The sequence below is a fragment of the Phascolarctos cinereus genome, unplaced genomic scaffold (assembly GCF_003287225.1).
Source record: "Phascolarctos cinereus isolate Bilbo 61053 unplaced genomic scaffold, phaCin_HiC Scaffold_9;HRSCAF=440, whole genome shotgun sequence".
Taxonomy (NCBI): domain Eukaryota; kingdom Metazoa; phylum Chordata; class Mammalia; order Diprotodontia; family Phascolarctidae; genus Phascolarctos; species Phascolarctos cinereus.
Window position 1 is genome coordinate 110,750,987 of NW_027556402.1, and position 23,841 is coordinate 110,774,827.

Genomic DNA, 23,841 nt, shown 5'->3' on the forward strand with positions numbered 1-23,841 from the left:
TTTTTTAAAGGGGGAAAGGATGCAAAACTCAGGGTGAAGGACATGGGGGAACTGAGATCCTAGAATCATAGATTTAGAGTTGGAAGGGCCAATGAAAACTCTCTCCTCTCTCTCCAAGTAAATAAAACTGGTTGCAAGGTAGTACATGATTCTGAAAGTACACTGCTCTCAGCACTAAAGGAATCAACTCACCTGGCCAGGGCTAGAGACCAGCTTCTCTCTTCACCCCTAAGCCAGGTCCCACTAGCTTTAGCACTGAGGCCCCCTCTCTCTTCACTTGCCAGAGGAACCCCGTGAGACAGAACTGCAGTTGGATCTATTCCTGGCTCCAATCTCATCATCCTATCACCAGCTCCCTGCTGCCCTCAGTTCACCACGCATGTTCCCCCTTCATGGAAAACAAGTGCTATCTCTGGTCATTTAAATTTCCCTCCAGGGAACAAAATTCCTTCCCCTAGCTTGGTTGTAACACAAAAACCCAGGAGGGAGAAAGGGGAGTTAGATAATTCCATAAAAATGTACCCTCTAGAGATCTTGAAATCCTCATGTTCCAGCAGGCTCTCATCACTCCTCCTAGGCAGTCAATGGAACAACAGTTAGGTCCTTTCTCACCCTCACACTAGGGCAACTTGTCAAGAGAAGTGAGGATCTTGGGTTTAATAGGGAAGAGATAGTTTTGTTTGTTTGTTTGTTTTACTCAGTCACATCTGATTGGTTTCCCATTTCTGATGTCACAGGCAGGGAGCCAACCATTAAAGATGGACTGCCAAGACAAGAGCCAGGCTGTATATATGGCAAGGAGGATGGAAGTTTCTTGAAAGGGGAAAGGGCAGAAATAATAGCTAGTAAAAGGAGTAGGTCAAGAAAAAAAGAGTCAGCTTTTCACAAGCACTCAGAGGTCACCAAATCCAGAGAATTCTTTGGGCTCTCACAAGATTAAAAAAATTCTAAGTAAGCTTTCTATACCAAGAGATGACCTGTCTGACTTTAAGTCAAAGGTCTGGAGAAAATCTTTCCAGGTAACCTTATACCTACACAATTCCAGAAAGGTTCAGCCTTTCATTATAAATCATTCGAAGATATCTGTAACGTATTACAGCTATAATCCCTTTCAGGAAGAAGTTCTTAGTATCCAGTTTAAATCCCTCCTGCCACCTGTTAAGCCTAATGCTTTTAATTTTATCTTCAGTGAAAATGAAGAACACATCAGCATTGTCACCTCTGTAGTCTCCCCTTATATAATTTTTTTCAGCGAATTTTAAAGCTGGAAGGGACGTTAGAAGTCATTCAGTTCAAGCTTAGCCTTCTTTAGTCTAAAAGTCCCAATATTCCATTAAGCATATTCTCTGTTCATCTTAAACTATAATAAATGTTTTGACCATATGAGTAGTTTTTCCCCCACATGGGCAGTCTTTTCAATGTGGACAACCTTTTTTTTTTTTCTCGTATGGTAGTTTCTCCCAACCCGATGTGGGTAGTCTTAAGCATTTGGGATGGAGAGAAGTACTATATTTTGCCCTTGGATGTCGGCCTCCAATAATGTCACCATCAGTTTCTCCATTTTGATTGACACCCCCGAATCACTGGAGTAGCCTAACTGGAAAAGGGGGGATTGTTGATCAAGAGTAAATTATGCAGCAAATAATAACACAGAAGAAATATTGCTACTTGGGCTCAAAAAATATTTCAGCCTGACCCGAGCAGAGGTCAGTCTGCAAAGGTGGATATTTTTTTCTTTCATGAAATGTTTAAGTCGTATTTAGAAAGGATCCAGCCGAACCATAATAACCTTCTTCACGGAAAGGTTGAGATATATCAAAGGAATATTGCAATGAACTTATTTTTTTTAAATGTGGAGAAAGGTGGTTGGCTGAATGTGGATTTGTATGAAGATCTGAACAAGGTCAAATAAATCTCAAGCTTCACACACTTTATTTAATGTTTCTTTTCCTAAAAAATGCTGTATTCCAAATGTGAAATCTTATTATCTTTCCACCAAAGCCTTCTCCTCCTTCTGACTTCAATATGACTCTGACAGTGGCACCATCATTCCCCCAGTCTCCCATGTTTGAAACCACAGGTTTATCTTTCACTCATCCTGAGTAGAATCAGAAAGAGGTTTGGATCAAAGCATCCGGGTTCAAATCCTGACTTTGCTATTTATTCTGGTGGGATCATAGGGAAGTCACTTAACCCATCTGAGCCTTGGTTTCCTCATCTGACTCAATGCCATCTCTTAGTTTCCTCCCATGTCTAAATCCTATTTTCCCATTCCTCTCATATCCAGTCAGTTTCAATCTTACCTCCAAAATATCTCTGTCATCCTACCTGTACTGTTTATGTCCTTATCACCATCCACCTAGACCAGTGGTCACCAATTCAAATAGAAAGGAGAAAAAAGGGGGCAGTGCTGGGAGAACACTAAACCACACTTAAGAATCCCTGTGGGCCCCACATACTGACGGTTTTAAAATACAATATTATCTTTGCTTCATTATGTTTTTATTTATTTGGTTAAATATTTTCCAATTGCATTTTAATCTGGTTTGAGCCACTCTGGGGAGTGTTATGGGCCCTATGTGACCCACAGGCTTTGTATCTGAAACCTCTGTGACCTAGACTACTTCGATGCCCTCCAAATACATCTTTTTGCCTCTTGTCATCCTACTTAATGCTCATAGCAGAGTAGTCTTCCTTATGCATAGACCTAACTTTGTTAACCCTCCTCTCAAAACTCTGCAGCAGCCCAGTTCATATCCCTATTATTTTTTTCAAGGATTTCTGCAATCCAGTGCCATCTTGTATTTCCAATCTTATCCCACATGATTCATCCATATATGTCCCATATTTTCCAGTCTCCATAACTTTGTATATGTCATTCTGTATGCCTGAAATACCCACCCCTCCTCCAAATGAATTTCTAACCTATCCGTTAAGCCCCAACTTATCTGCCACCTCTTCTTCTGATCTACCCAATCTGTAATGACCGCCCCCACCCCCATGCCTTAGACATCACAAAGCACCTTGCTGACATCTGACTCTGCATTTGGATAAAAATTTGAATATCAAATTCCTTAGCCTAACTAAAGCGTTTTCAAGTTATCTGTGTCTGGGCCGTAATCTTCCCTTGGAGTGTGAGGTCCATGGGGTCAGGGACCATGTGTTTTCTCAACTTTGAGTCTCCCCCACTACCCAACACCATACTGTGCACATGACTGGCACTTAATTAGTGATTTTCAGATTAAAGTGGTTGAGATTCTCAGTGAAAGATGAAGCTGAGAATTGGGGGGAGGCAAGAACAGGCCATGGTGTCATTTCAGCTGTAGACTCATAAGACGATAGACTGATCAGCCAAATAAAGAAAACTGTATGTAATACTTACCATGTACAAAGCATAAAGATAGAGGTGAACTAGAGTCATGGAAGATTATGTTTGAATCCCAACTCTACCTCTGCCCCAGCAGCCTTGGGCATTTGGGCATCAAGATTAAGTCATCCAGTCTCTCTGAGTCTCAGTTTCCTCCCCTACAAAATGGTGATGCTAATACTTCCATTACCTGGACTGGGGGACAGTGTTTTAAAGTACTTGGAAGGCCTCAGTTTGAGTCCTGTTTCCAGCACCCACTAACTGTGTGACCCTGGGCAGATCACCTAACCTCTCTGACATCTATCTATAAAACAGATGTGATAGCACCTATCTCAGGGGTTTTTGTGAGGTTCAAATAAGACAACATATGCAAAGAGTTTTGTGAATCTTAAATGCTAGCTATTATAATTATTATCATTAGATAACATATTGTGCATATTTTAGGATACAGAAATAAGATTTCATTTAATAACATCAAAATGGAAAATCAGATTTCAAAATATCTGTCCATTTAGCAGGGAGAATAAGTTAACACCTAAGTCTGGAATTTCTACTTCACATTATATCTGTAATTTTCACATTTAGTTCTACATTAAATCCAGGTATGGTTTTTTTTAAGAGCTAGCAACTCTATTCACTATTTTAAAAACTAAATATTATATTAACCTCCCAAGCACATGAAGTTCAGATTAAAGTAGCCAAATAGGGACAATAATATTTGCATTACCTACATTACAGGGTTGTTGTGAGGAAATTGCTTTGTAAACTCTAAAACCTTACATGAGTGAGTTTTTTTATTATTAAAAACTATAGAATAATTCATGTTTCCCTTGCTGAATTTCATTCGTTCATTCATTTGCAACTATTGACTGAACATCTACTATAGGCATGGTATAGCGCCAGGCTCAGTGGGGACCATGAAGATGGATCTAAAGCATGATCCCTGAAGGAGTTTATGATTCAGCAGGAAAGATAAGATGTATAGAAAAAAAAACTTTATTATAAAAAATCATCATGATAACAGTTAACATTTATATGGTACTTTATGGTTCGCAAATACTGTTACTTCTATGGGTTTTTTTGAGAACCTAAGGTAACTGATGTGAGCATATGAGGTACTACAAAAGATCACTGGAAGGAGAGACCTTCCAACTGGAATGGTAAAAGACTTTATAAAAGAATTCTGAAATGATAAGGATGTGTTGTTGTTTTTCAGTCATTTTAGTCCTGTTTAATTCTTTGTGACCCCATTTGGGGTTTTCTTGGCAAAGATACTGGAGTGGTTTTGCCATTTCTTTTTCCAGCTCATTTTACAGATGAGGAAACTGAGGTAAACAGGGTTAAGTGACTTACCCAGGGTCACACAGCTAGGAAGTGTCTGAGGTCAAGTTTGAACTCAGGAAGATGAGTCTTCCTGACTTCAGGCCTCTCCACTGCATTACCTAGCTGCCATAAAGATGTGTGAATTTCCCAAAGATGGAGATTGAGAGATAGATTCTAACTGGATTCTCATATAGCTGTAATAGCATGGGCTATTCAGTAAAGATGGCAAGGGGGCAAACTGTGTTTGGAGAGTGACCAATAAACCAAGCTGAATGCAATGGAGGATTGATGGTGTCAGTGAGTAACAGGAGGTGTGATCAGGGCCAGATTGGTGGAGAGCCTAGAAATCCAGGCTACAGAGTGTGTTCTTTGTTCCATAGACAATGCGGAATCATTGGAGGTTTTAACAAAAGGACAGACAAACATGATCAAAGCAATAGTTTGGGAAGATTACTCTGGCAGTAAATAGTATGAAGAATAGAGGAGAAAAGAGAGGAACTGTAAACAAAGACATCAGTGAAGAGGCTATTTATTGCAATAGTGAAAGTGGTTGGTAAAGGCCTGACTAAGAGGGGCGGCAGTGAGCGTGGGTGATCAGAACCTACATACCAAGAGAATTACTTTCTTTAATTAAAGTTCAGCATTTTTTTCCTGTGCAAATGCAATCCTTGCTTTAAACAAATAACACTACAGGAATGGGGGCATTATCCTGTTTTATACATAAAGAACCAGCTATCCAGGTAACAATCCAAGAATTCTGATTAACTGCTCTTTCTTACCCCTTCAAAGAGACCTCAGTGAATGTCTCCCTCTTTAATAATGCTCTCTATGTAAAGCCACTGCGCTCATTTTCCTTCCTGCGAGTTCTGAGACCTTTACTAGGCCTAGTTTATATTTTATAGTTCAGTAAAGGTGGCCTCAGAGAGCCATCATTGATATGCATAAAGCACTAGATTCTCTTTAACACCATTCAAAATATGTTGTTTGTATAGCATCTTAATGAAAAGTATCACTCAACACCAAGCAAGATAACAAGTGCCGAAGAGAAAAGGAGAATTTTATGACGAGATTTAAAGCAAGGAAGCAGGTCAGCAAGAGGGAACGGAACAGGAGAGCAATCAATTCAAGGGCATAGTTGAAATCAAGTGAGTCTTAGAGCCAGAACGTCCTTCAATAGATTATGGGGTATGGGATCTCTTGGCATTAAAGTGCCTTCTTTAACCATGGACCGGATTTATTTTATTTCTTTTACTCGTACTGAAAATTAAATCAACAGAATAGGATTATGGGATCATAGACTAGAGTTCTAATGGAACTTAGGGAGTGTGTTGGTAAATATTTAACAATCAGCTCTTCTGGGGGGAAAATGCACACGTGAGTTTAAAGTGCATTGCTAACATTTTCTCCATCATCTTCTTAAGTCTAGATAGCAAAACAAAAAAACCAAGCCTTGATGTGTAACTTTTGCCAATTTTTTACATGTAAATGTTGACACTGAAAATTTAATAATAGGTCCTAGCCAGCCAATAAGATCTGGCTCCAGCACAATCCTGACCTTAAGGGTCTTTCTGGCCATCTCTATTGCATGCTTTTCCACAAGAACCATCCTCTCTACTTCTGTCCCACTAGAACCCTGTACTCCACTCCCAGGAACTACCTTGAGTCCTGACTGGTGAGCTTCCACCTAATCTTACCTGGATCCAAGCCTCTACTGTACTTTATAGCCATCTGTAGACCATTCCCTCTTCCTGTCTCTTCTCTCCTTCCCTCTCCAGCTCTCCTTTATATGCCATCATCTCTCAGTAGAATGTAAACTTTTTGAGGTCAGGAACTGCCTTGCTTGTTTGTATCTGTATCACCAGTGCTTAGCACAGTGCCTGGCCCTTTCTAAGAATTTGACAGATGCTTTATCTGCTTGTGTTCCAATCCCTACCCTTCTAAAGAGTCCTGGGAGAGTGAAGTGACTTCTCTTAACTCCCACATAATGTGATTGGTAAATTCAGGATGTGAACTAAGAGCCCCTGATTCCAAGACCAGCACACTATACGTAATGTACAGGATGTTGGTTTTATGTCCAGTGTTCTAGGCCAGTAAAAGGTGAGTGCCTGAGAACGCTGACATATAAGGGCCTTTCTAAGATTAGTCAATATCACAATTTTCTCAAGTTTAACTTACTTAAATAGTATGCACCATGAAAATTGCTTTTTCTTTACCCTTAGTTCTCAACTTGTGAAGAAGTATGTCTTTTCTGATATCCTGATAGTTATAAAAAAATAAGGGCTTAATAAAAGAGGAAGACTTTAAAGCCAGGAAGACCTCGGTTCAAATCTCACTTTTGATACATGTTTGCTGTGTGACCCTATACACATCACTTAGCCTCTCACTGCTCTAGGCATCTCTCTAACACTGTAATTTGCAAAGAAGGTACGGACCTTCTTTGGTGCAGAGTTTCCTCTCTTGAAATTTTCTTATTCCAAAGAAATCACAGGTACAGTCCCTATCCCTAATATAAGAGTACCTTTGAATACCCTTTCTCCATTTCCTCTTTCTACTACCATAATTCACCCCACAAAAAATTAGAATTCCGTAAAAGGCTCACCAGTAGCCTATAAACAATGGATGCGATTGTCATCCCTTTTCCAATGAGCCTCGCCTTTCCCACTTGTGATCAATATAGACTTCCGTCTTTATATTGCTACCCTAAGGGCTTGGACTCCCTCCCAAAAGGAAAGGAGCCACGGATCACTAGAAACCACCTCTGATCGCTGGATCTACACCAACTCAGTGACTCACAGCTGTAGCCAAGGGCAGAATCCACACTAGCAGCTTTTCCATATCATGACAAAGTCCTCCAGCTCCAGAGCCACATACTTGATTGATCATCTTCTCTTAAAGAACCTGTCCAGACAGTCTCCTTCCCTTCTCTTTAGAAGGCTTGGTCCCAGAACACTCTAGAAACTTACCATTCTCTAGGAACACCACCTACCACCACCCCCAGCTCCATCCAGGAGAGTGGGTATGTGACTCCATCTTCTGGAGCCATATAAGCATTGAGAGGCTCCGTTACGGCCTCTCCTCTTGGGCCACTTGGGTGAGAGTATATACAACTGTAACACGTTTGAGTATCTGCCTCTCCAAAGTTGTCATTAGTGACTCCTAGAGAAGCCACCAAATAAGGACCCAAATAAATACATATCATGTATACATGGACACATACACATACATACATACATACATACATATATATACATATGTATGTATATGTATATATATACACATATATCATATGTGTGTATATATAAATTATGGATATATACTATATAGACACACATATGTACATACACACATGTGTGTATGTGTATATATAATGTGTGTGTGTATTTGGGGGAGGGGAAAATGTCCCCTAACCAAGAGCTAGGTAATGAAGTTAATCTGGGCTGCAGGTTAAAGGCAATCCATATAAGCCAAAAGTCAATTCACTTTGAGCAAATCCTCAATCTTCACCCCTAACTATGGCTAGATTCGGGTCTAGGTGTGCTGCTAGTTACCTTGCATAGCTGAGTGGCAGAATCACAATAGCAAGATCAATAAGCCAGTTAATAAAACATTTATGAAGCACCTACTGTACTCAGTGCTGGGGAGACATAAAGAGGTAAAAGACAGTTCCTGCCCTCAAGGAGCTTCCAATCTAACGGAGGAGACAACATGCAAACAAATATACACAAAGCAATCCATACACAGGAATAAACAAGAAATGATTAACAGTGGAAAGTCACTGGGCATAAGAGGAGATGGGGAAGGTGTCCTGTAGAAGGTAGGATTTTAGGTGGGAAGGAAACCAGAACAGATCTTTCGCCACTATTACTAGTAAAACAGTTTAAAGCTTACATCCTCTTGACATTGGGTCAGATATTAATATTCTAAGGACGGCATGCATGTGTGTGTGTGTGTGTGTACCTATGTGTACCTTAAGATAACTGTCTCAAAACTTCAATTTATTAGTCTATGAAGTGAGGTCAATGATGGATAAAAGTATGTTTAGTCACCAGGAAAAAAAAAAAAGGAAAGAAAGAAGAAGTGAAATGACATTTTCCCTTGAGCACCTAGGTTTGCTGATAGAGCTCTGCAAAGCATGGGCAGTAATGGCCCAGGGCAGGTCTAAGATTTCAGGAATCTCTGTGTGTGTGGTTTTTATTTCTCATTGTCCTCACCTTCCTGGAGAAGAATGACGGATAGCCTTTCTTCACGGTATCCTGGCTTTTAAGAGTACAGTTTTATTTATTTTTTATGACCAACCTCACACTTGTTAAGTGTAATTTTTGCTTTATGTAACATAAAAAAGCACATCTGTGAGATGAGGGTCCCATGAATTAGCAAGAATGGCTGGACATAAGTCAAGAAATCTTTTTAAAATGAATGTCTGCATTAAATACCTTGGATAAGTCGGCCTTCTGGGAATTTTTTTTTAATGAAACCCAAGCACACCATTTCTGTTTTTCAGAAATAGTTTCTCTCAGGTTTATATAGAGCTTGTCTAATGGCATATTACATAAGTAAGGGCTTAGTTTGGACATTAGGATTTTACATCCTGGATGCTTCCTAAATCCTTTTTTTGATCAATCTGATTTTGAACAGATCTCTATTGATTTCTCCTACACATGTTTATGGCATTTGTTTTGATATATCTGGGATAAAAAGCCAAATTAACAAGCATAATCAATTTTCTTGGTGATAAAGAATAGCCAGTCCTTTAGTACCTTGGAAACATTCTTCCAAGGGAAAACACACACATACACAACAACAACTAAGGAGGTGTTGCAATAAGTGGATCGATTTATTCAATCACTGGGTATAAAAACATTAGCCCTGGGAAAGAGCTTTCCTCCAAAAGCTTTAGCTGGTCAGTTTCACTTGTGTGCTATCAAATGATTTGCATTTTTAGAGAAATTTCATGTCTGCAGTGAGCTCTGTTGAAAACATGAATAAATTGCTTTCTTTCCCTCTTTTTCTGACTTTATGAAACTGAATCCATTAGGGGTCGAGTCAAAAATATAACAAAATGAAGGCAGCAGAGGGACATAATGAAAACCCTGAATTTGGCTTCCTCCCAGTCCAAAGCTCAGCTGTTCTCCAGCTTATGTGTCAAGTTAGTGGTCATGGGGGAAGTGGGGTTCGCAAGTACAGAAGTTAGGGGAAAGCTTATTTTTTAAAGTGATGCATTAGAAACAGGTCTCTAACGCTACCAAAAATTAAATAATTAACCAAAGATTAAGAATTAAATAGACCAGCAGCAAGCGGCTCCCCACAGATTAAAACTCCGGTGAATCAGCACCGCTTCACTTGTTAATGTGACACCATTGCCTAACAGGCTTCTGTGTTCCTCACCTTGCTTCCTTTGTGCATATGGAATTTTCCTGGTGTCTCAACTGTGCTGAAGACAGGCACTGACTGATCTGGTTCCCAAGCATGCTGGTAGGCTCTTTTGTAAGACAGTCAGTGGAAAAGAACCAATACACATGTCACCCTGGTAGAGACTGGGTCCAGAGGTGTTCATTTCATAGGTCCTGTTTTCCTCCTTTTCATCATCTTATGTTCGGAGCTTGAAAGGACTTTAGAGGTCATCTTGGACAACCTCACTTTACAGTTGAGCAAACTGAGACTTAGGGAGGTTAAGTAACTGGCCCAAGGTTACACTGGTAGTATGACAAAGTCAGGCTCTGAAACCAAATTCATCACTCTTTCCTCTTATTATCTTTATGAGATTCATTTCTATGAAAAATTAAATGAAGGGAAAAGTACCTCACCTGGGAACCAAGGATACTGAAGGGGGAGTCAGGAGACCTGGACTACAGTCCATGCTCCACCATTAATTAACTGAGATCTTGGGCAAGTCATTTAGTCATTCTCTAAGCCTCGGTTTCCCCATCTGTTAAACTGAGATGATAATCCTTATCTTTCCTATCACCTAGGCCTGTTATAAGGACAGTCCTTCAAGTACTATTAGTATTACAATAATTATGTCTATACCTTAGCAGATAAGTCTTACAAGCACCTGAGAATCAGAGGTGAAATGACTTTCCCATACTCACACAGCTAGTTTCAGAAGCAAGACTGGAACCCAGATATTCCTGACCCCAAATAAAACGCTTCATCTCCTATACCACTACCTGCATTGTCCCGCTTTATTTTAAACCGTTACCACAAACAAATGAGCACTTAGGCCCTTGGCAGAAAGTATGTTTGCACAGCTTGCTTCATTTGGGACTGAGTAAAGTAGTAGTCTTACATTTCTATAGTACTTTTTATCTGAAGGACTCAAGGGACTGCTGTGCTCAAATAAGTCCAAGCAATCCATCATCTCATTACAGATCACAGCCCAGCAGATCTGCCCATCTTATGCCACTTTTACCTTATTCTTATCCTAAGTTCATCATCTGGGGTCCATCCACTCACATTGCAGAGACCCCTCCGCACTTTTTTCTTGGCCTCATGAGGATGTCAATAGAAAATGTGGACTGCCTGACATAATTATCCCTCACACTAACCATGTGACCAGACCATTTTTTTTCTCATTCTTTTCTTCAATGTCATCTTTTACTGTTCTTCTTTATAATTCCCTATATGTGTTATGTTATAGCTTGCATGTGCCCAAGGTGAATTTCCTCACCACCTCTTGGGTGATTTTCAATTTGCAACCCATGAAGAAACTCCTGAACAGATAATAATTAGTGCAGTGTACCTAAGAAGTTCAATGAACATAAGACATGAATATGAAATGTTTACTCCTTATCCTATCTCCAAATCCTCTTCCCCTCAAGTAGATGAGACATAAAAAAGATGTGCCTTAATGGCATTTCCCAATAACTTCTACGGCTTCTTCTTTTTTAAGTCACTGAAAATATCTAAAATGGATCTTCCTATCTTTGTGTTCTAGATTTTTATTCTTTGCACCTCAACCAGTTTAATAAATGAAAATGATTTGACATCATAAACTCATCCTCAAGGGTTTAAGATAGTAGATGATGAGAATGACAGGTCTGGATGGGAATGTTTCCCTCTAGGCATCTAGGTGGCACAGTGGATCTGGAGTCAGGAAGGCCTGAGTTCAGATCCAGCCTCAGTCATTTACTGGCTATACGACCATGGGAAAGTCAATTGACCTCTGTGCACCTCAGTTTCCTCATCTGCAAAATGGGGATAATAATAGCACGAACTCCCAGAGTTGTGAGGATCAAATGGAACAGCAGTTGTAAAGTGCTTCGCAAATTTTGAAGTGTTATGTAAATGCTGACTATTGTTATTTTTTCCCATCTATTCAGACTCGATTTAACAAGGATTTATGGAGTACCTATCATGTGCTGGGCTAGACAACTGTACTAGATTGTACTAGGCAGTTGTACTAGCCAACTGAGATCTTGCTTTCAAAGCTATATGCTATCAGGTAAAAGTAAATGCAGACTAATTTAGGTGGAAGGCATGGACAGAGAGCGTTAACAGTGGGGAGGGTATCAGGAAAGGCACCATGGAGGACAGCTGTAAAAAGACTCAATGGCACTAAAGGGAAGGAAGGTCATATATGGCGAAGAAGTAGGCCAGTCTGGCTGGAACAACGGGAAATCCATCTAGAGCAAGGATTCTTAACCTTCTTTGTGTCCTGGAACTCTTTGCCTGTGTAGGGAAACCTATGGATTGCTTCTCACAATGAATGTTTTTAATTTACAGTGGAAGAAAATGCTAGCTTTCAGTTAGAGGTTAATGAGAATAAAGGTGATTTTTTTCCCATGCAAGTACACAGATACCCCCCTACTCCACCCCATCCCTGAAATCTATCCACAGACCCCAGGTTAAGAACTCTGGTCTAGCAAAAACAAATTGGAACCAGACTGCAAAGGGTTTTGAATGACATAGAGAAGTATTTTTATTTTATCCTAAAAACAGTAGGCAACCACTGATATGTCTTGAGTAGTAGTGAGTATTCTTCTTGACATGATCATACCTGTCCTTGTTTAGAAAAGACTTCTTCTTTCTCAAATGTCTTGAGTGTTTTTGAGATACTAATTGGAATCAAGTCCTAAAGATGCATTCATTTCTAAATTCTTTTTTCTTTTCAGTCAAACCAACCAAAAAGGAGAGGGTAACAAAGTAAAGTGAAATGGCCAACCGAAAAAAGTTAACTTTTTTCCATTTGAATTATTGTATCTACCTGTCAGGTTTGAAGACCTGCAAATGCAGATAGTGAGGGGGAAAGGACCATAATTAACCAGAGGCTGTGGTGTGACAATCACATGATCCAAGATTTATAGGGTGGCATTAGGTGGCAATTCAGGGGATGAGATTTGGACTCAATCATCACTAAGTACACTTTCTCTTCTAAATCTGTGATGCTATGAACTGGCAGTGCAAGAGATTCTAGAGAAGTGAAAGGGGCAACATCAAGGTCTCTACACTCCGGTTATACAGATCTTAAGAAAATTGTATGGCTAATAGGGGAATTTGTTTTGCATGACTTCATATTTGTAATGGATTTTCTATTTCTTGTCTTCTCAATGGGTGGGGGATGGGATGAAAGAAGGGAGAGAATTTGGAACTGAAAATAAAATAAAATCGATTAATAACAAAATTTTTTAATTAATTTTTTTAAAAGAAAGCTTTCAGCCCTATATGGTAGCTAGAAGAAAAATTGAGATGCACTGAGAAATTCTTTAAGACCCCAAGTTCCATTCTGATGGTTCCTCCTATGGGTTTTAATTTTTACTTACAACTTCACTAATGTGAAAATATGTTTAATGGGTATGTAAATGTAAAGCCTATGTCAGATTGTGCGCCGTCTTGGGGAGGGTGGGGGGGGGGAAGGGAGAAAAATTTTCAACTCTAAATTCTGGTCCTCCAGACTTTTTGTTAATTACATAATAAATAATGAAGGGGGGGGGAAGATCCCAAGTTTCAAAGTGACAATAAGACCAATCATTTTAGAGTTTATGGCATCATCTCTCAGAGCTGTTCTCAGCACCAAAGCAATCTAGAGGTCTCGCTCCATTTGACCTGTTTTATATCACAGGTGCTTAAGGTAGCAAATAACTGCAATTTTGTCTTAGAATGTGCTTCTGGCTCCCTGGGAAACTTTCAGCTTAAGAGGCCGCAAACATGGACAGAAGTCTTTGAGACAGGAACTGCTACAGGCTACGCACATATGTGATCAGATAAGAGACTCTGAAACAGCTCAGAGTCCGCAAAACTAGGACATGAAGACCTGCCTGAAAACAGCCTGACTACAGATCAGCCTGTGCCTACCAACTGCCAAAGATGTCATTTATTTCTACTCCTTTGCGGATCTTTGGACAAAAGAGTCTCGCTGCCAAAGGAAAGGAACTGTATCAGAAAGGGCAGCACATCCTTGGACAGTGTGGTTTGCATGCAGTTGCCCAGATGTACAGCTATTCTAAAGACCTACAGACAGGGTGAGATCTGCTGTGCCACCTTGGAATTACCATGAAGAAGATCCAAGACCAAGTTCATGTCCAGAATCCTCCTCCTCCTTCTCCTTCTCCTTCTCCTCCTCCTCTTCCTCCTCCTCCTCCTCCTTCTACAAGCCAGCTTCCACAGGGCTAGATAATAACGTGTTGTTGTTCAGTCATTTTAGTTTATATTAGTCCAATTCTGTGAATCTTGGCAAAGACTCTGGTGTGGTTTGCCATTTCCTTTTCTAGCTCATTTAACAGATGAGGAAATTGAGGCAGAGTTAAGTGACTTGTCCAGGGTCACACAGCTAGTAAGTATGAGGCCAGATTTGAACTCAGGTAGAAGAGTCTTCCTGACTCCAGGCTTGGCACGTTATCCACCGTGCCACTGATCTGCTGCCCTGATAATGATTGATAATGGATAATGATGCCTAATTACTTATCTGGTGAGCTACCAACAGAAGTAAGCAAGCAGAAAAGAGAAGCCTTCTTATCAGTTAACTCATTGGGATTGAATGCAATACTAGTGAATTCAGATTAAAAGTTTGGCTCTGTTTGGTGGCTTGATAAGAGTGAATCTTGTCAAAACCATTTGGAACTATGCCCCCAAAGTCAGAAAACTGTACATAGCTTTTCACCTAGTGGTATACTACTGGGCCTATACCCCCCAACAAAGGAAAATGGCCCATATATGCAAAAATACTAATAGCAGCTGTTGTGACAGTAAAGAACTAGAAACTAAGGGGATATTAATCAGTTGAGGAATAACTAAACAAATCATGGTGTATGGATGCAATGAAATATTGTCATGCAATGAGAAATCACAAACAGATGATTTCAGATAAATCCAGAAAGACTTATATGAACTGAGGCTGAGGGAAGTGAGAAGAACCAGAAAACAATTTATACAATAACAACATTGTAAAGACAAACAACTTTGAAAGACTTAAAAACTCTTCTCAGTGCAATAACTAATCACGATTCCAGAGAACTGATGATAAAGTCAACTACTTACCTCCTGACAGAGAAGTCTGGTTGAGATGAAGAATAAGACATTTTCAGACAGAGCTAATGCAGACTTTTTTTTTTTGCTTAAACTATATATGTGTTACAAGGAAGGGCTATTTCTTTTTTTCTTCCTTTTTTTGTTCTTTAATGAGGATGGGTTGGCAAGGGGAGATCGTGAAATAGTAACCAGAAGAAAAGAAAATCAGAGGCATTTTTCTCAATGGAGAGAAAAGAGCAGAAGAAAGGCCAGACAAGAAGGACCACTTTGAAAGCTATTAAGTTGTCCTTATTATATACTTTAAAAGGAAAGCAAACTATATATAATAGACATCTGCAATCTCATGTACAATCTTCTTTTTCTTTTCTACTGTGATCTATATGCAAATGTCTTTTCTATTTGATGTTAAGTTCTAAATAAAAATTAAAATAATTTGTATAAAAAGAGAGAAAGGACTGAACCCAGTCCCTAGCCAGCCAGAGAGAAAGAAAGGATCATCATTAATCCATCACCACTCCTAGAAAAACTAGTCCAAAAGTGCATTCCTAATTGTTAGGTATTCACTATCCTCATTTTGTATACAAAAGACAAGACCCTTTTTTTAAAAATTTTTTAAAAAATCTGATATCATTTCCAAATCAGTCAGTCACATCTCAAAATATCTCTTTATCTAAAGGTATACATCAAAATGCAATAATTTATTTATGATAGTTACCTCCCAAATAAATTAGGGTAGGATTCATGCTTATCCACCATAGCCTAGGCATATATTAGCCAGGAGGAACAGAATAATCTCCTCTTTTTCTCCTCCTGATTCCTTGACAGAGCATGAATTCTTTCATAAGGTATGAAGTAACCTCATCCTGGGTCCCTGTTACCATTTTGGCATGGCCTTTGTTTCTGTCCTGGGTGGGAGGGCCATGCCTAGTGGAAAAGAGACTGAGATAAAGCAAGCAGAGAAGAATCAAGAAATAGCAGGTTCACGGATGCCAAGAAACAAGAGGAAGAAGGTGGTGTCAACAGCTACAGGAAGGTCAAATAAAATGAGAACTGAGAGGGGGAAAAGCCAGCAGATTTAGGAGAGAAAGGATGATTGATAAAGCAGGGTCCAATAGAACATAAACATTTTGAGGAACTTTTTTTTTGTCTTTGTATGTGTATGGTGTCCCAGCACCTAGCATAGTACGTAGTATATAGTAAGTGTTGAAAGCAATGTTTGTCGAAACAACTATATAGGTCCTTGGAGAGATGGAAGTAAAGTCCCACCAAAATAGGAAGAAGAGTCATCTTGACTGTTTATGAGCTAGGGTATAAGACCACTGCATTTTCTGCCAAGTTAAAAAGACTCTTTCTATATTTGATAGTTTGTTAGCCTGAGTGCTTGCATGGGAGCTAAGGGCCCTTAGAGAGACATTAGCCAAATAATGATGTTCCCAGGAGAAATCCTGAATAGAGGCATAAACCAAAGAGATTTTGAAAAAAAAGCCATCAAGATCGAACCCAGTACTCACAAGCACACAGAGCAGGGGTCATGCTAGTCATGCTTTAAATTAATAGTATATTAACTTGGCAGTATATTTTGGAGATTGACAAAAAATACATCTAAACTCCTTCCTTATGTTCTTCCATTATTGTGATTAAGCCAGTGAAACTGGCTAATATCTGAAGGGTAAACCAAGTTAAATATTTATTCAACCCTGGGAAGTGATTTTCTGATTATCAAGCCCCACTGACAGGTTTTCCTCAAAATAAAGCTTGGGGTTTGGGGTTTCTTTTTTGGACTTTGTTTTGTTTTGGACGGTTGCTGTTGTTTTCCACAGCATAGCTGCCTTGTAAAGCCGCTCTCTACTTAGGCTGTTCTGGGAGTACTGATTTACCATCATTGATATATGGTGCTGCCTTCCAAAGAGATAGTGTAATGTGATTGAATTATACCGAGGAGTACCAACTTCAGAGAGGAGTTCCAGAAACTCTTCAGCTCTTGGAAGGGGGAGGTATTATTCTCCTAAAGCAGAATCTACTGCTCTAAATAAAACCTCAACTACCAAACTAAAACCTAATCTCCCCATTAATAATAGCAGCATGATGCAAATAGTTACTCTCAGCATTTGAACATTTCTTAGGTGTAGTAAAAGTATATTTGCCCCCTAATCAATTTCATAGAACATAATTTGTGTTTTACTTTTGTTAATAATCACCCTCTGAATCATTTTGATAAGGTTGGTGGAAAGTCCAGCCTTTTAGCACTAGGTGATCAACTTTTTGACAATAGCAGGGCTCAGCCTCACTAATGGAATTATAGCCTGCAGGGTCCGGCTAAATGATGTACGGGTATAATCAACCTCTGTGATGACTATTCAAAAGTAATCCCTTTAGCTTCCAACTGCTACATATATTTCACTGAGGCAAAACCACACAAAGTCTCTGCAGACCGCAGGGATACAATACAGCCTTCATATCTGTACTATGTGTGTGTGTGTGTGTGTATGTGTGTGTGTGTGTGTGTGTGTGTGCTTGTGTGCATGTGTGCTGGATGCCACAAGTTTTAAATTTAAGGTGATGGCCACTGTATATTCATGTGAGCCTAGAACAATACCTTCGATTTGTTGGAGAAGTGGGGAATTAGCTACCAAGAGCCCTATTCAGTAAACTCTGATGCAGTCCTTATATATGGTTTACTGTTTGCACTGCTCTGGAAAGAGGCTGCTCAAAGTGCTTTGCATGCCCAAATTACAAAAACGTATTCATCGTGACATCTGCCAAAGCCCCGCAAGGAATGTCATCTCTCTTTCAAGTTGCTCCCTCACATCCCACATGTCATATATGCATTTTTTCCTGGTAGGGACCTGTGTTTTCATTGGTGTGAAGAACTAGCAGTAAGGAAACTCCCTCTCTTAACGTAGTTCAGCACCCTGCTCTGCAACTTTTAGTCTTAAGAAAGTTGTCTGGAACACTGAAAGGTTAAATGAGCCAAAGTCCCATAGCTAGTAAGTTTCTAAGGTAGGATTTGAACCCAGATTTTCCCATCTCCAAGAGCATCACCCTATCCTCTCAGGCCAGAAATCATCTCCCAATCTTTCATAATATCCTAGTGTTTCCCCTGAAGCACCCAGGCCTTCCAATTGTTGTTTCCTCACTCCTTGACTGGCTCACCTCCTTTTCTGGTTATGGATGTCAGAGAATCAGGCTCTCTGAGTAGAAAGGGGCTTTTGAGGTCATCTAGTCTAACCCATGCCTACAACCCCACTGTCTCCAGGACTCCACTGTTGCCTCTGAAGAAAGCAGTAAGAGTTAGGAAGTTTTTCCTTACATCCAGCTCTCAGACTTCATCCACTGCTCACTGCTCTGCTTTCTGGGACCAAGATGCCTGGCTTCCATGCCAGTTCTCATGTACAACTCATCACTAATGACACAGTTCAGCCTATGTATACCCATTGGGTATCTTCCTCTTGCCCTACAGGTTACTTGCCATTCTGATTGTAACCAAAGTAATTTATAACCCAAAGAAAATTGAACTTTTAAGATGAGGTTACTCAAGGGGCAGCTAGGTGGCAGTATGGATAGAGCGCCGGCCCTGGAGTCAGGATGACCTGAGTTCAGATCTGGTCTCAGAAACATAATACTTCCTAGCTGTGTGACTCTGGGCAAGTCACTTAACCCCAATTGCCTCACTTAAAAAAAAAAAAGATGAGGTTACTCGAAGATATAAGAAGTGTATTATAGCTATAAGCAAAATGTCATGTGAGGTTCAGGGAGTGGGGGAAGGATAGGAGGAAGAGAGAAGGTCTTTATTGACTTGGAGGGGAAGGAAAACATCATAGAAGGGGTAACATTTGACTTGGACTTTAAAGTAAGGGTAGAAATTCAGTAGCCATGCAGGGGAAGAGATGAGCATTCCAAGCACAGGGAGCAGTGTGATCGAAGGCTGAGAGGGTTTTTTTAAAGGTGTGTTTGTGAGACAGTGAATACTGAGTTTGGTTAAGAAATAGAATATGTGAAGGTGAGTATTGTCAGATAAGGCTGGAAACGCAATGAATGAATGAATGAATGAATGAATGAATGAATGAATGAATGAATGAATGAATGAATGACATTTATTAAGCACTTATTTGTCCAAAGCACTGGGGATACACAGAAAAAGTATTAAAGTCCCTGTTCCCAGGATCCTCACATTCCAGTAAGGAAGACAGCCAACATAGAAGGTTTCAGCTGCATGGCAGATGGAAAGATCCCATATTTCTTGGGGTGTGGAAGCAAAGCAGTGGCATGTCATCTCCACTGATAAAACCCTGTCAGTTTCTGATATTGAACCATTTGCCAGGGCCAAGAATTTTGATGTCAAAATCTCTTCTAGGTTTTCTCTTCTAGGTTTTCAGTACTGTAGCCACAGCCCTCACAGAAGCATTTGCCAGGCCACAACTCCAAGAGGGCTTGCTTCCCAGATGATGGCTGGAACCAGTAACGGTGGTCATCGGCCACTCCCAGCTTCCTGGGCTTAGCTGTCCTGGGGGTAACTGGCCAGCAGTAGGTGCTGGTGATAATGAGGGAGGTGGCCTAATTCTCTACAGTGATTTCTCCCCTAATTATGACTTCCAGCCCAGGCTGGAAGCAGGACTAGAAGTTTGGAGGGTGCTACTATTCTTCCGGCTCTTAACTTAAAGGTTCCGGGATATCTCCTGTGGGATCTAGGGGAAAGTAAGGGTCACTTGACTTGCCATCCTGCCTCCTGTCTCTCCCTCAGGTTGCCTTGCTCCATTAGCTAGATTGGCTTGCTTGCCTCACAGGTGACAGTTGGTCAGCTGTTGGTGTTGATGACTGGCCTCTTCTCAATAGGAGTTGGTTCCCTGGATGATGGGCCTCAGGGATTGGGCTGGAAGCAGGGCCAGTGGTCTGCTATTTCCTAGACTCTTGGCCTCAGGGTTCTAAACCATCTTCTTCAGGATCTCAGGGAAGGTGACGGTAGGAGTTGAATCTGCCTGGCACTTGCCGCCTCTTGTTTTTCCCTCAAGATGATTTGCCACTTCAGGGTGGCCTTAAATGTTAGGATGAGACTGAACTTTACTAGTTAGGTAATGGAGAGTTATTGTGGGGCTTTGAGCAGAAGAGTTATGTGACCAGTCCATTCACCCACTCATCAGAAAGGTTAATCTCGCAATGTCATGACTTATTTATTTGACTTGGGGGAGAATGCAAGAGGGAAGAAACCAGAAATTATTACTAAATTAGAAGGCAGTTAGTAATAAAGCATCATGTGAGTGTGTTGGCAATGAGACCAAGAGAGGGAAGGATGGATGGTAGAGATATTGTGAATGTAGAATTAATCATGTAAATTCAGTGTGATATCAATGTAATAAGATGAAAGCAAAATCAGTGCTATATAAAGAACTGAATAGTGCTCTAAATGGTGTTGTAGTGGCAAAACAACAAAGGATAAGGAAAATTATCCTTGCTCAAATCAACTAGGATACAAACTAAAACCTACTTTAGTTCCACCTTGATTTAGGTCATGTTTCCTATATTTGTTTGAATTGCAAAGATACATTTATCTTACAGTGTGAAACACGTTCTCTATGTATGTTTAGCAATTGTGTTACAAAGGTGGTACAGTTGGTGAGACCAGCTTCCTCCAGAAGCAGGAATCCCCAGTCATTTCTGCTCACAAATGACCATGGTTTGTGCAAACCTTTGAATTTATTTAAATGTCAACCTCTCTTTCTTAACAGAGCAGTCGAGTGACTCCAGAAACAAAAGGCTTTCCAGTGAACAATCAACCAATGAGCCAGAGGCTGACAGGTACAGCACAGCTTAGTAAAATAAAGAAAATCAACAAGTACTTATTGAGCATGTAGTGTGGATAAAGCTTAGCTGGGGCACAGTATACGTGTGGTTTGGGCATGGTGCTTAAGTGGTATCCTTTCCCACCCCTACCCCCAACCCAGTGTGAGGGCCACTGGGGGATTTCATCTTTCATTGTAACATCTGTGACTTCCCTTAGCACACAATAAATACCTGCGTGCCATGGAGATATTCTAGCATTTAAAAATGACGTACTACATAACATGCTCCGTTACATACATTATGCCCTAGGCAGCTGCCATACTTACCTATCCCTAGCCCCAGCTCTGCTACAAGGCATTGCATGTTCTTATTCCCCAAATGCCAAGGAATCAGTTTAATCGCATGTTGATAAGCTGGTCCAAATTCAAGATACTTTCCTTTAAATAAGGGTTCTTAACCTTTCTATGTGCCATGAACTGCCTTGGCAGTCTGATAAATCCTATAGACATCTTCTCCAAAAGAGGTTTTTAATGCTTAAAATACATAAGATTTCAAAAGAAACCAATTATACAGAAATATAGTTATCAAAAACATTTTAAAGTTTGTGTATCCCCAGTTAAGAACCCCTTTCCTAAAAGGAAACTTCAAACACATGTTTACTTTTACACTCATGCAAGGTAGGAAGTTTTTCTACAACAGCTTTTTTTTTTAATCTTGTGAGACATCTCAGAAACAGCTGGATTTTTATAAATCGTTTTCAAAATAGTTATTCTTTTGCTTAATGCCTCAAAGTAAAATAAACTCACATAATTCATCTTTCTTTCAGCTGCCAGGAATCTAAGGAGTGTAATTCTTGAAGCGGCTTGAACAGCCAAAAATCAAGAAGATAAAAAATCACCTTGAACCTTGAGAATTTTATTTACATAGGAATATCAATGTAGGTATAGACTGCCTCAATAAAAGCCACCATGATTATGATTTTGTACAAACGTGCAATTCACAGGAATCACCAGTATAGTAGTCCAGACTATTGAAATCCAGAAAAACAAAATGCCCCCCCAAAAGATTAGAAAAAAATCACTTAGCAAGAAAATGAATGACTTACATGAAAACTGTCATTTTTTTCTTCTGTCTCAAGAATAATGACACTAGGGATTAAAATTTTAGTTAATTGTTTCAAGAAACAAAATAATTATAAATAGATCCATTTAGGGTTTCTTCTAAGCTAACAAAAAAAATAGTATTTGCTAAAATTCCAGGGATGCTTTTCTGTAAGGAATGAATCTTTTTTGCAAAAAGTACTACTATGTTCTTCAGGGCTGTTGCAAATAATTTGTCATCCCTGTGTCAAAAACCCATTGTCTGTTGTCTTAGTTAACAATATGTAACCTCCTCTGCCCAGATCAATAGTGATCGAGTGCAATCACAACTTATAGAAATCCAGAGTCTGGAGACCCTTAGAAAAATCTTGGGCCTCTCCCCCTTGATAAGCCCAGCATGTTAGAAGGTTTAGTTGAAGAGAGTAGTAGAAGCCACTGATAAATTTTTTGAAGTATGGGAGATTTTTTTTTTTACCATTTATGGGGTGATAAGTGCTAGAGAACTCTGTGAATATGTAAATCTATTAAAATTATATTGTATTATAATAAAGACTTTTTGCCCCTTTTAGTCTCTTATCTTTTGCTATATCATCATTCACTTTTCTCTTTGGCACTGTGATTAAAGTTACACCAGAATTCATTTCTCGTACCTCCTAGTATGCCACTGGGAAGACTCCTGAAGGCCATGCTAGAGGAAAGCAGAACCTCTGGCAGGTCCTTCTAAACCAGAGAGGCTCCACTTTGGGGCAGAGCAGTGGACAATATGCTTACTGCCTGAGAGACAAATCTAGCTTAGTTCAGAGAGAATCTTTATCAGGTTGTCCAAAAATCTAACACTGATCTCAGCACAGCCAGCCTCGAGGCAATGAGTGTTTTGGTCACAGCAACCTTTATAGTCTGCCTACTAAGAAAGAGAGGGGTGGCAATCTGCTTCAGTGAAGAGAATAACCATAAGAATTAAATCACCTGCTTTTTAAAGTATCAAAGAAGATTGAGGGGGATGGATTGAACTGAAATTCTGGGACCTCCTGAATATAAAAGTACTAGTAGCCTTAGGTCACTACATTATACTAAGAGAGCTTAGGGGTCATGTAGTTTATTATCAATTATTCCAAATCATAAGTACAGCAAAGAACAAGAGCATATATCAGGATATTATAAGGGACCATATGATATATGATATGCATTATATATGATAGATAATATGATCTAGTCCATACATACTCATCTTTTTATAAAGGAAGCCCAGAAAGAAAAAAATAATAACTTTTGCCTAAGACTGTATCACTGATTCCCTATGCCATCTATTAAAATGGCAAAACCATAGCTACTGAACTGACAAAATCAAAGGCAGCATGGTACAATGGAAATAATACTGAATTTGATGTGGGGGGACCTAAGTCTAAATTCCAATTGTGCCACTGTGTAACTGGGCAATTCCATTCATCTCTCATTTTTCTTATCTGTGAAATGAAGGAGATGGGATGACATCCTAAATGTCATTCCAGCATTCCTTTTTCTCTCTCTATTCCTCAATCCTAGAAACCCAATATCTTCAAACTGGCCTCCATCTTCTATGAGTGCACCATACTCTGAAACTTTCTTTACCCTTACATCTATAAGAATTTGCTTGGCCAAAGGAGCTAAGATTACAACCAAGAGTAACCTACCCAGCAAAACTGAGTATAGTATTTCAAGGGGGGGAAAATAGATATTTAATTAAATAGAGGACTTGGAAGCATTCCCGATGAAAATATCAGAGCTGAATAAAAAAAAAATAACATTCAAACACAACACTCAAGGGAAGCA

The 23,841-nt window shown here is 39.7% G+C and overlaps 1 protein-coding gene across 1 annotated transcript in view; it reads left to right on the forward strand.

Annotated features, from left to right (window-relative positions):
• Positions 1-22,608, forward strand: part of TTC29 (tetratricopeptide repeat domain 29) — a 249,646-nt gene extending 227,038 nt beyond the window's left edge. Inside the window, 2 exon segments of the mRNA XM_020993977.2 lie at positions 20,878-20,947; positions 21,759-22,608. Of these exon segments, the coding sequence (XP_020849636.1) occupies positions 20,878-20,947; positions 21,759-21,789 (101 nt within the window). The 3' untranslated portion in view covers positions 21,790-22,608.
• Positions 22,609-23,841: the final 1,233 nt, after the last annotated feature.